The sequence below is a fragment of the Lycorma delicatula genome, chromosome 1 (genome assembly GCF_047948215.1).
Source record: "Lycorma delicatula isolate Av1 chromosome 1, ASM4794821v1, whole genome shotgun sequence".
NCBI classification, from domain to species: domain Eukaryota; kingdom Metazoa; phylum Arthropoda; class Insecta; order Hemiptera; family Fulgoridae; genus Lycorma; species Lycorma delicatula.
Window position 1 is genome coordinate 199,430,015 of NC_134455.1, and position 14,256 is coordinate 199,444,270.

Below are 14,256 nucleotides of genomic sequence, written 5' to 3' on the forward strand. Positions count from 1 at the left end.
ACAAGGTTTACAGACAAACTGGAAAAGATTGAAAGATAGATTCTACGATGATGCATCGGGAAAAACATTAAAAAAGACTGGATTTGGAGAATTATTCCAAATGAAGAGATTTACAAAACGATCATCCCGATAACTAATAAATTTAGAAAGAAGAGAATTTCCTTTCTAGGACATATTTTCAGAATGGAAGAGACCAGACTTATCAGATGGATAATCGAACTTTTCTGGAACAAGAAAAGCAGACTGAACTGGTTATACGAAGTACAGAAAGACATGGAGGAATTAGACATAACCCATGAAAACCTAAAAACGAAAACCGGAAACTATGAGAGATTGAAAAATAAAGAAACAAGATTCCTATCAAAACCCAAGAAAACAATAAGCCGGGTGTACTCTAAACAAGAAAGGGCAAGAAGATCTGAAACCCTTAGAAATTACTGGCAAAAAAGAAAAGCTGAAAAACAACAAATCAGCAAGAAAAGAAAGAACTTGCCAAAAAATGAACTAAAGTGATCCATTATGGTCTTAAAAGTAAAAAAAAAAACAACACAAACTTACAAAACAATTCATAGGACAAATATTCATGAAAAACAATTTCTAATTATTACTATAACCTTTCATCCAGGGATGGCATAACATTTTTCACATGCCACAAAATTCATTACAAACCATCAGTAATGATAAACATTTTCTTACAGAAAATGTACATCTTTTAGAAATTTAGGTGTATAAACACCTAATATATATATATATATATATATATTAGGTATATATATTAAGTTACTTTTATTTATTTAAAAAATATATATAATATATATAAATTCTCTGAATGAGGTCATGTTTTCAATAACATGATTTAATGATAAAGAAATGTTTATATGTTTTAATTAAATATGTATAATCACCTTTACACTGTGTTCCTGTGTGGTCAGGTTTATACCCCTTGTTGCAGAGACACCTGTATGAACCTAATGTATTAATACAACGTCCATTCTTACACAGGCCTGGTATTGTCATGCATTCATCAATATCTATAAAAATTAAATAAATAAAGGGATGATTAATTTTATTTTATTAAAATCAAATAATTAAACAAACTTAAAAATGTTAACCTTAAATACAATAATAAATTTATTATTCATAAAAATAATTCTTATTTTTGAAAATTGACCAGGGTTTCCCAAATATGCCAGGAAGAAAGTAGTAGAGGTTTGGTTGATGTATTTCTTCCCAGTATTTCTAAAACAACTGCCCCAATTTTAATGACAAATTGTTTCAAAAAGTTAATTTCAATTACATGAGCAAATGTCTGAAAAATTCAAATAGTGGATCGTAAAACCATTTTTTTCTTAACTAATCAACTAATACACCAAAATTCTTAGAAACTCATCAAATTCTTTTCAAATCAACTTGAAGAGAAAAGATTCAAATACATGCATATATTTCATCTTTAAAATATTAGGGTTGAATAGAAATAAATTAAAATGAAATATTATTTTATCAAAACATAATATAAAATAAAAAACAGGAAGCTCTGTAAAAAAAGTAGTTTCAATTGGTAGTGAAGTAAAAAAAATGCATGTTGTATATTAAAAAAAAATAATACCTTGAAACAATTTTAATTTTACAGAATGGAAGATACCACTTGAAGAATTCTTTTGAAGATACTTTTACAGAATTAATTAACCCATTTGATTTTGTTGTCCACAGATTGTTTGGCATTGCAATGAGAGTGAATAGGCATTCTTGAATTTTTTACTATGTCAACTGAGTTTATTTCTACCTCAGAAAATAAAAGTGTTTTGGTAAAATATATAGCCTTAGCTTTATATTTACATATTTTTTCAGAGGTTTTTCTATACAAAGAGCGTTACATTATCAGACTTGATAATTCGGAGAAATAGTGGTGGGGTTAGACTGGTGAGACTATCAGAAAGCGTCAGTTATGTGTTGGATTTCGACGAGGTTAGTTTAGTGCAGTGAATATGTTAAGAAACCTGATTAGGGAATTCATAAACTATGATTTGTATGAAATACTGGTATGAAAATTTAATTTCAAAGGCCTCTACATAAAAACATTTCATGGATCTATCAGAAGCTTATCTGTCGACTTTTTTAAAACAACATTAAAAAATATTATTATTGAAAACATAACATGTTATAATGACAAATTATGTTAAAAATTATAATTAAAATTAATTTTGGATTGGCCAATTCCATAGTATTATAAGTATAATAAGTATTTTGTTAATTTCTGATGTGTACAAGTAATTTAATAATAGTGGTTCTATGAACTCAAGTAGACTAGTTATGGGAGCACTGAGTCAAATGTGTTTATTGTCATTTTTTCTTTATTTTTATAAGTAATGTGTATTAATCATCGCTGTTAGTGATACTTTTTGATCTGTTGAGTTATTGTAATTTTTTTTTGTAAAACTCGAGAGGGAAGCATAGGCAACATAGTCCTAGTACATTGTTTCACAAATCCCAACAATAGTAAGTTTATTTATTGTTTATTAAAAATTATGAAATTTTATTTTTGTGTACAAGTTAAATGCAATGTTTTTTTCAGAAGCTCATATAACTTGCCTCAAAATCCTGCACCGTTCACTGTTCATTACCCTTTTTGCAGATGATACAACTGTATCTATATTTGAAAATAATTATGACAGTAAAATAATAATTATGACAGGAATTGAAAATTCTTTGACAGTGGTTCAAAAAATTATTCACTGAATGAATTTTAATAAAGTAACTTAAAATATCAATAAAACTGTTTAATTGAGCTTCTAAGGTATACATAAAATTTGTATAAATTAAAGTTTCCGCTTACCAACAATTTTCAATGTATATGTCCTAGTACTTTAGGAGTCACCACTCCATCATCAGGGACTTCATAGAAGATGTAATTGAAAACTCATACAAGCAAGTTCTCCATGTATAATTATATCTTAAATTAAAATTGTTATGTTCACAATAGTCGATCGTCAAAAAATTAAAAATAATTTATACGACAATAAGAATGTAACGTCATGTTCAAAACATGTTTACGACTATTATCTTTACTATTACGATTATTATAGATAGCATACCATTTTAAAAAATCTTCTCACCAGTTTATTTCAAAGTAAACTACAAGATTTTCTTTTCAGAAACAATATTATTCAGTAGATGAATTAAAAAAAAATAATAATTAAAGCATTTTTTAAAACTCCTCAATTTTCCTCATCTGTTGAACATGTACATAAATATATGCTCCTCAAAATAATTTTCAATGCTACCTTCTGAACTGTGAATTATTTTTTAGTAATTTTTTATATTTAGTATAACCTTAAGATTATTTCACATGTTTATACCTGTATTTTATATAACTAAATTAATCACATCTTTTTTTTTCTCTTGCAATATGTGTTTTTGTATTTATAATTTATTTTTTATTGATGTGATCTACTATATTATTATTTAATGATAAGAATAAAAGATTTATTAACTATTTTATTAGCTATCTACACTTTGTAAAAAGAATGATTACTTTACAAAAATGTGGGTTAACTAAACAAAGAATAGGAAGAAATTTAATTTTGTATGTAATAAAATGTCTAGAAGATGCTGTGCTCAAAGACTAAATTCCTATGAATCCCTTGAAAGAGCAGCAAAAGGTTCTTAATATCCAAAAATGAAAGAATGCATTTAAACAAAATTGAACATGCAATCTGTGTGAACAAATTTCTGATCAAAACTGATTCTAATTTCTTAAATAGTAGGTATTTTAAGTAATTCTAATAAGCAGAAGTCAAGTAAATTTCAAAATTACTAAAAACTTTTAATAATCAATTCTACTTAGTATTTTATTATTCCTGCAGCAATGAAATTAATTATTAGCTTAATGGGACTTCAGCTAAAATTGAGCTATATTCTGTAAATCCATATAATATAAACACATTCAGTGTAATAAAACAGACATAAACTGTAGCCACATGCATAATTATATGTATTTTTTGATTACAAAATGACCAAAATTATGTTCACAAGTTAAAAAAGGTAAAAAACCTTTTGTATCAAACCAATAAATGACCTTGGATATATATAAAAAATTGGAAAAAAAAACTATATTTATTTGAAACATTTGAAAATATATTTTATCATTCATGAATCCTTTATAACCACTTTTATTTTAAAAAACACTACCATCAGAAATTACCTGATTCTTCCTTTTCTTTCATAATTAATATTATTTATTACTTTACAGAATAATTTAAATCAATAATTACTGTTAGCCACAAGATGTAGTTGTTTTGGTTACAGTTTTGTTAAATTTTAACATCATACTTGTTTGTTGCTAAAACTAAGAAGAATACTACTAAATTATTTAATAAGATTATTAGATTGTCTTACTGAGAAGACATGATTACATTAGAGTATTAGAGTTAGAGTTAGTAACAAGTTTCAAATTCAAAAAAAGTTCCAAGTGTCATTAAAAAAGGAATCAATTGCTTTTTTCATACTGAAGTCATCTTTTGAGTCTTCCTGTAAGTGTATGTTAAGTAATTCTGAGCAGATAAGTTTATATTTTAGAGATATGCTATATTATAAATTTTTCATAAAATATCATAATGAATTTTTTTAGAAAAGAGAAAAATAAAATAAAATGACAATTTAAAATTACCATGGCCATCTGCATCATAACCAGATTCTAGGCAGAGTTGCTTGTATTCTTCAGATGACTGACTGGGGCATGGCTCACACTGTGGTCCCCAAGCAGCACCCATGGTACAGCAGCAGTCAGCTCGTGTTACTGGCATTAAACCATCTGAATGTGTATTGCAGCGACCATTCATAATTTTATGGTAGCAATATCCTTGTCTTTGATCTACAACAGATGTGTAAAAATCATACATTTCTTCATTGAAAAGCAACAGATCCTGATAGGTATGGAGAATTTTAATAACATTTTCTAGTTTTATGTTAGTAAGATCGATTGTACTTTAAATTTCCTATACGTTTTAAAAAGCTTTAATTTATAAATTTACAATATATGTTATGAATATTAAAAAAAACTGGTACTGCACCTAAGCAAATATTTTGAAAAAGTTGAAAGTTAATGTTCCTTTCCTAAAAAGGAATACATAATGTAAGACTGATAAGCTATCAAATTACTAGTGTTTTTTTAAATAACAGTTATGTAAAACAAAAACAAAATGTGTTACGTTACAGAAATTAACAATAAGTATTCTCTGCATATATTTATTATGCATCCATACAAGCTGGTAAAACCAGTCCTATAAAATTTGTTCAAAACACTAAAAAAATGTGACCAGTAAAAATTTGGTACAGAGACAATATTTCTTGTTAATCAGTATAACAAGATAATTTACATGAATATCATCATTTATGTATTAAAAAAAAATCATAATGATCACTATATCATTATTTATCTATCACTGAATAGGTCTTCCATCACTGGTGACAACTGATATTACTGGTGATAAAATAGCACAACATAGAATTGGGTTTGATTTTCAGCAGGGCGTCTGGATTTTTTCACTTCATTTCATTCTTCTTATCTTCATTGTAAAAGAATGTGCAGTAGCATGTCTGCAGTCATAATAGTTAAAAGTAAAATAAAAAAAGAACTCTGAAAAGAGCTTCTGGAAGTAAATATTACAAAGTGAGTTGATTTTTTAATTTGGTTTAAGTATTTTTTCTCTTTATATAAATTAAACAACTTTTCAGTTTTTTTTAGAGTTTATAGATTCATAAATGATTTGAACTAGATGAAGATCAACTAGATTTCTAATGACTATTCTGCTGAACAGTATTTATAACAATTCTTAATGTGACAGACAAAGAAATAATTAACCAAGCCGTGCTTTGTCAAATGAATAATAAAATATTTATGAAAAATAACACAAGGATTTCATTACAAAGATAGAAAAGTTTTATTGAGTGGTTGTTAGTCAACAGCAGTAATTGCAAAATGCATAAATATTTTTTTATTTACTTGATAAAACACTTGGTTGACTAATAATTAATAATATAATAATATATTAATAATATTATTAATAATATATTAATAATATTATTAATAATATATTAATAATTTCACGCTGTAGAGAGAATTTTAATGTCTACTTGCTTTTTGTTTGATGCAGAACTGATTTACTCTTCATGGGTGAGCTCAAACAATGCTTTGTCATCACTACATTTATTTCATTATATGTACAGTTCTTAAATTTCTATTTTTAAAGATGAATAATTTATCAGAAAAAGATGCAACTGAGAAGTAACGACCACTAAAATGTAAATTAATGAAAAAGAGATTGAATAAAATGATAGATTATTCATTTTTAAAATAGGAATTTAAGAACTGTAAATCTATTTAATAAATTAAAGTGTGAACAAATATAAAATTACAATTACTAGTCTACTAAAGCTTATGTAGAGATTAAAATCGTTTTACCAATACACTGTTTTCCATCGTAACTTGATTTAAATCCATCAAAACAATCACACCTGTAACTTCCTTGTAAATTTACACATCGACCGTTTAAACAAGCACTTGAATTAGTAATACACTCATTAATATCTCTGCAGTCATCAGCAGATCCAGCTTGAGTATAACCATCAGGACAGATGCACATGAATGATCCAATCAAATTCTTACACTGGTGTTTACAATTGTTAGCAGGAGTCACACATTCATCAACATCTGTGAAAAATGAAAGTAAAAATTCTTACATCACTTGATTAAAATATTGACCTTTTAATTCATCAAACTAGAGAATCGGTTGATGAGGCATTGACACTACAATATTTTGTACAGAAATATTGAAAATACAACAATGAATTAAAATGAGTAGAAAATACAATATGTAATAATCCCAAAATAATTTTATAAGCTTCTTACTTTATTGTAATTTGAGTACTTTGATAAGATGTATAAATTAATGTATTAAATGTAAATTAATCATGAGCAATAAAATTTTCCTTAACTTCACTCAGATGTTAAATATTAATTAACACATTCTAATGTCTGATGAAATTAAAATGTACAATAAGATAAAAGGATATAATTTATTTTTAACAATAATATAATTTGAAATACTTCACAAAATTATTTTCAGATTCATATGAAAAACTTATATATATTTACATAATTTAAATGAAAAACTAACTTGAAACAAAATATCTACATTAATTGTATTCTATTATGATAAATGAAAATGAGCTATGGTAAACAGGCATTGAAGTTAATAAATAAAGATAAATACTCAAGATCGATTTACAGTACTGAAATATCTACTAAATGTGCATTTAGATTTTAAAACGATCATCACACAGAATGAAATAAACAAATGTAGCAATTACAGTGATATCGCAATAAAAAACACAAGTTTTTCAGTTAGTGATGAAACATTGTAAAAGCTTATTTCTATTCTTATTTATAAAGAAATTAAAAAATTATTAAATTGTTAAGTAAAGAATATTACTATGTGCTTTGGATAATTAAAATTAAATGGTAGCTCATAAAATATTCTAAACCCCTTTCAATCTCGCACTTGGACTGCTACTGTACCTTGTTCACTCCTCTTATATAGGATTAAACTTATCTAACCCTACATATCTTTAACCTTAATAAAGGAACAATTAAAGATAAGACAAACTTTATTTTAAATAAAAGTTTTTCTTAGGACAATTATGAGTTTATAAATATTCTAACATCAATTCTCTTAAATAAGTTTTACACTGGATAAAATTTAAAGTTCTTGGGACAGAAAAACTTTCACAAAAATATTTAATATATTTTGAAATTCTGAAAGGTAATTAGATATTGGTTCAATGATTTTACTAAATAATGAGTATTCTCTATCACTGCAAATAAAGTTCGCAATATGCATGTCTGTTATAGACATTTTTAAAACTTTAGCTTCTAATAATTTATTTTACCATCAGTTTTGAAGCAACATTGGGCTACATCTAATTTCTACAATCTTCTATACTTAGTATGAACCAAATCTTCCATTACTCTTTTTTCGATATTTCTTTTAGTTTTTCTTCTGAAGAACTAAAACTATAATTTAGGATACTTAGTAGTTTACATTACTATTTTTCTGCAGCAAAAATGACCATTTCTACTAAATATTTGGTAAAAACATTTGGTATTTACTTTATAATACATTAATAATAATAATAATAAAAAAAAAATAATAATAATAAAACACACTTTACTACTAAGATAGTGATATTCCATTAACAACCATCAAAGTTTGAGAACTATTTAGAAGTAACTAAAACTAAATATATCAGTAAACAATAACTAATTTTAAAGCAGAAACGTCCTGGAGAGTAACATACAGTATTGTAACATCTTGTAAATTTAAGGATGAAATAAGGTAAAGTTCTATTGACCGAAGCCAAAAACACCCTTATAAGGGGGTTACTTTATTTAGTTTACTAATGTAGCGCCAAAAGACATTTCAAATAAAAACAAAAATCTAATTAGTCAATAAGTAAGCAATTGATTTTTATGATAATTTCCAGGAAATAAAAATGTTAATTTGAAAAAACGTGAACTCACATGAAGAAAGGTTAATGAGAATGAACTAAATGTAGAAGGCAACTGAATAACTCATAAAAAGGATATGTTACTCCCTAACAGAAAAAAAATGTTTTCAATTTGACTTACTAAAACTTAACTCAAATTAACATTATCAAATAATATTAAGTCTTTATTCAAACTACATTAACTTTTTTTATATATTCATATAAAAAGATACAAATAAAGAAAAGAAAAACATATAAATAAAGAAAAAAAAATAAAGTAAAAACAGAATGTTTACAATAATTAAAAGTTATCTTATCAGAAAAAAAGACAAATAAAAATTCATTTCCTTAGAAAAGCGTATTTTAAAACAAGAATAATACTATAAACCACTATAGAGTGGAAAATATACAAACCTTGACAATGTCTGCCATCAGGAGCTAATGAATATCCATATGGACAAATGCAACGGAAAGATCCAGGTACATTATGACATCGAAAAGCACACTGATTATTCATTTCTAAACATTCATTGATGTCTTCACACACCTTTTTCAAACAAAAATTATAAGTTTTTATTTTGTCATCAACAAATAATTACTTCAGATATTATGTTCATTATTCTTGTTCTTTGTCATATAGTAATTACTATTTTTGAATTTGTTAACAAATCTACAATCAATGAAATAAGTGTTTTTGAAAATTAAACACAACTTTCCTTTACTTAGAAGTAAAACTTAGGAGCATCTTGAGAAATTATTTATAAAATTCATAAATAACAAGTTCTCTTACTGGATACCGTATGCATGGTAATAGAAAAAATACTGGAGACATAAACAGTCAGTAACATTTACAGAATGGCATTATTTTTAAGTCTATAATGACCATCAATTATTTGTTTGTTACTGACATTATAATATAACCTTATTTCAGAATTATTCTTATTTTAAGAAAGTAACGGGTGTTTTTTTTAGAGTGATAGAACTTTTGATAGAGATAGGTGTCATTTGTTTTGTTTTGTCATTTCAGATCAGTGAGTATTGGCAAATGATCATGGAAAAACTGACACCGCAACAACATTTACAAATTGTGGAAATATAATCCCAAAATCAATGTTCTGTTTGCCAGATGTATAGAGCACTTCATAATTTTTATGGTGCACATAATCATCTGTCAGAACAACTTATTTGTCGAACTATAGATATAATAGTTGATACGATGAGAGGAGAGTGGAAGAAGTGTTAGAAGAAGACCAATGTAGTTTCAGGAAAAGTATACGAACAAGGGAAGCAATTTTAGCACTCAGATTAATAGTAGATGGAAGATTAAAGAAAAAGAAACCAACATACTTGGCATTAATAGACCTAGAAAAGGCATTTGATAACATAGACTGAAGTAAAATGTTCAGCATTTAAAAAAAATTAGGGTTCAAATACTAGAGAGAAGAACGACTGCTAACATTTACAGGAACCAAACAGCAACAGTAATAATTGAAGAACATAAGAAAGAAGTTGTAATAAAAAAGGGAGTCTGACAAGAATGTTCCCTATACCCGTTATTTTTTTATCTTTACATAGAACTAGCAGTTAATGATGTTAAAGAACAATTTAGATCCGGAGTAACAGTACAAGGAGAAAAGATAAAGATGCTACGATTTGCTGATAATATAGTAATTCTAGCTGAGAGTAAAAAAGATTTAGAAGAAACAATGAACGACATGATAAAGTCCTACGGAAGAACTACCGCATGAAAATAAACAAGAACAAAACAAAGTAATGAAATGTAGTAGAAATAACGAAGATGGATGAAGTAGAAGTGATATAAAATGCTGAATAGCACAGGCGAAACGAGCCTTCACCCAGAAATATAATTTGTTTACATCAAAAATTAATTTAAACGTCAGGAAAAGATTTTTGAAAGTATATGTTTGGAGCATAGCTATATATGGAAGTGAAACATGAACGATCAGAGTACCTGAGAAGAAAAGATTAGAAGTTTTTGAAATGTGGTGCTGTAGGAGAATGTTAAAAATCAGATGGGTGAGCAAAGTGACAAATAAACAGGTGTTGCGGCAAATCGATGAAGAAAGAAGCATTTGGAAAAATATAGTTAAAAGAAGAGACAGACTTATAGGACACATATTAAGGCATCAAGGAACAGTCCCTTTAATATTGGAGGGACAGGTAGAAGGAAAAAATTTTGCAGGCAGGCAACGTTTGGAATATGTAAAACAAATTGTTAGGGATGTAGGATGTAGGGGGTACCGAATGAAACAACTAGCACTAGATAGGGAATCTTGGAGAGTTGCATCAAACCAGTCAAATGACTGAAGACAAAAAAAAATGGATACAGTTTAAAAAAAAATTTACTTTTCTCAATGAAAAACCAAGACAAAGATCTGTACATACAGACGAAAATATCGGTGCTGTCAGTGATAGTGTTGAAGAAGATCAAAATGTGTCTATTCGTCGCCGTTCTCAACAATTTGGACTTTGTCCAACCACTACATGGAAACCTTTACATAAAGATCTTGGTCTACACCCATAAAAGATGCAATTGGTGCAAGAACTGAAGCTGCAAGACCATAATAACATTGTTTGTTTGGGGAATTGTGCGTAATTCAATTGGAAACTGAAACACTTTGCTATTGAAAAATTTTGTTCAGTGATGAAGCCCATTTCTGGATAAATGGTTATGTCAACAAGCCAATTACCGTATATGGAGTAAAACCAATCCTCAGGAAATTTACGAATCTCCACTGTATCCCAAAAAATGCACTGTACGATGCTGGAGGCGTCGTCGGTCCTTATTTCTTTAAAAATGAGGCCGAAGCACATGTTACTGTCAATGGTGATCATTACAGATGAAATGATCAGTGATTATTTGTTTCCAAATTTGCATGACATCAACCTGCAAAAGTTTTCGTTTCAACAGGATGGTGTCACACCTCATACTGCTACTGAAACAATTAATTTAATGAAACAACAATTTAGCAACAAAATTATTTCACAAAATGGTTCAGTGAATTGGCCTCCAAGATCATGTGACCTAACACCAGTGGATTACTTTCTTTGGGGATATGTGAAGTATCTGGTTTATGCTAATAAACCAGCAACAATTGACGCTTTGGAAACAAACATAACTTATGTTATTAATGAAATAGATTCCTAATTACTAGAAAAAGTGGTACAAAATTGGACTGATCGAATCCAGTTCATCAAAGCTAGTCATGGTGGACATATGCCGGAAATTATTTTCAAAAATTACTTTTTTATATGTTTTATTTCAATTCAAAGTTCTATCAATCTAAAAAAAACACCCTATAGAATATTAAAAAAAACTAGTTTCTTGTTTTAATCATTTCTGCAATAAATCAGTATATACAGCATTTACAATTATTCTGAATTTTGAGTTTTTATGTCTACTCTATTTTGAACTTTGGCATTCTTCCCTATTCTGTCTTTTCTTTAATAAGAAAATTATATTTTTTTTAATAAGATAACAGAAAAGTTTTAGATGTTGGTAACATAGAAGAGCTTCAATAAGAAAACTTCAAAATTAAAAAAATACTTTATAATCCAAATAAATATTACAAGCAATCTTACAACATTGTTTAAAGATTTACTCTAAGTTTTCCATATTATAAACAGACTAGAAGAAATCTTTTACACATATAAAAAAATGCTCACAAAAAATAATGTAAAGATAACTTGATGACAATTGTCAAAATAATACAAGAAGTATGAACATCCTGACCTCATAGTGAACCAACATGTGATGGTTTCAGTCGCCTTGCCACCCCCTCCATACCTAGCCCTAATGGGCTTTACCAGAAGTCGTCTTCAGTACCTCGGAAATGACATCTTTCAGTCAAGCCTCAGCCAGGATGCCACTGATGGGAATATCGTTGTGGCATTCTAACATAAACACACAATACACAACATAATATCGATGTGGCATCGGTGTACTACTAACATAAACTCCAAACATAACACATCCAGCCAAGTCTCAAACAAGACTGAATGAATTTCTAAAAATGAAGGAACTGAACTCTACCTACCTGAAATGTAATAATGAGTTCGACTTGTAATGAATCATAAAATGCAACATAAAAATACTAACGAAACATAACAGTAACAATAAATAATTTAACATAACAGTAACATAAAACATAACTAATTACAAACAAAACACTTTGTGTTACACAGGAGGTTGGTGGTGATGAAGGTTGGGGGACTCTCGAGCCGCTGAGCTAGTAAGACCAAGACCCGGCAGGGGTTCCCCTCGGGGTTTCCCCTGTTAGAGGCAAGCACAAAAGACCAAGACCCGTTTGTGGAGGTGGAGGTGGGGTGGCTGGGAATGACATAGCCGGGCCTGGCTGCCCGTTCTCATGGTTAGAGGTGAAGGCACTTCCCAGAGCTGTGTGATGCTTTAATATGTATCCAGCTTCGGAAGTAGGGAAAAAAACTAAAAACAAAAAATATCTATAACCAAACAGAAACAAAAATAGCAATAAAATAACAATAAGACCAAACATAATCACAAAGAAGGAAAGTCCAAGCAAACATCACACCCATTCAGCAATCCTTTCTTTCACCAAATATGCAATAAAACCTTCTACGATCATCCATTCGGCCCAGGACTTTTCAAATTAACACAGAGATCACATGTCAACCCGATATCAAGCTGAAAAATGGTTTCCAAACGTATTAAGTCATATCACATTCATATATCACATGATAAGCATTGTTCAACAATCTGCATTGTAGACACAAACCAGAGTCCACCAGGTCAAATTTCTGTAGTCTGTCCCAAAAGCACCATGCCCTGAAAGAAATTGCATCACGTCTTGTTCAAGTGTACCCAAGAGGTGTACAACATTAGGGTAAAGATCATGCATATAACACCCACACTCTGTTTCATCCAATCTGGCCTGCCATAGAGCGATACCATGCTGTTGCATCTCCTTTATTTTCTCTGAAGTCAATTCACCTGACTTCTTAGCAACATAATGTTGTTGCCTCTCGGACGCAATCAAGTCTGTATAAACAGCTATTAACGTACTAAACATAATGCACCATAAATTAACAGCTGAATATAAACGTGCAAAATTAATTTCCTTGAGTTCATGACCACAAAAATCATTATAGATAGTATAAAATGATCAAGCACACCTCAACTCAAAAATATATAAATCAAATTTCTCTGACAGCAAAATTTTCTATGTTGGTCAGATGGGATTCACCTTCGAACAAAAATACAATGCCCTTCACAGTCACATAGGATAAGTAACAGCAGGGAATAAATTTTACTGTTGTAGTAAATTCAAGAAACTCTCACATTAAACAAAAATGAAGCGAGTATCACACAGGAATAAAATTACTACAGAATGAAAAATTATACGTAGTAAAATTATTGTAGTAGCAGTTTCCAAGCTTTATGCTACTATGCCTACCTAAAAAAATTATTTTTTTCCGCTCCACCTTTTCTTTTAATACATATAATAATACAGACACTTATTTTCTTTTAATAAAGAAAATAAGCCTTAAGGATATTTTTTTAATCATGCAGTATTAAAAAAAAATACTGAAAACTACAATTTTGTTTCAGTGAGCTACTGCATGATAATTTTATCAATTTTTCTTTTTCGATGGTTGTCTTCTCAAATTCGTCTTCTTCATTGTCGATAAATGGATTCTGATCCACTAAACCTT

The 14,256-nt window shown here is 28.6% G+C and overlaps 1 protein-coding gene across 1 annotated transcript in view; it reads right to left on the bottom strand.

Moving 5' to 3' along the window:
* The window catches only part of LOC142327385 (fibrillin-1-like), a 339,860-nt gene that overhangs the window by 43,800 nt on the left and 281,804 nt on the right, over positions 1 to 14,256 (bottom strand). The window contains exons 45-48 of the mRNA XM_075370397.1: positions 8,959 to 9,091; positions 6,461 to 6,709; positions 4,667 to 4,870; positions 906 to 1,031 (exon numbers count right to left, since the gene is read on the bottom strand). Of these exons, the coding sequence (XP_075226512.1) occupies positions 906 to 1,031; positions 4,667 to 4,870; positions 6,461 to 6,709; positions 8,959 to 9,091 (712 nt within the window). The remainder of the gene's footprint in view (positions 1 to 905; positions 1,032 to 4,666; positions 4,871 to 6,460; positions 6,710 to 8,958; positions 9,092 to 14,256) is intronic.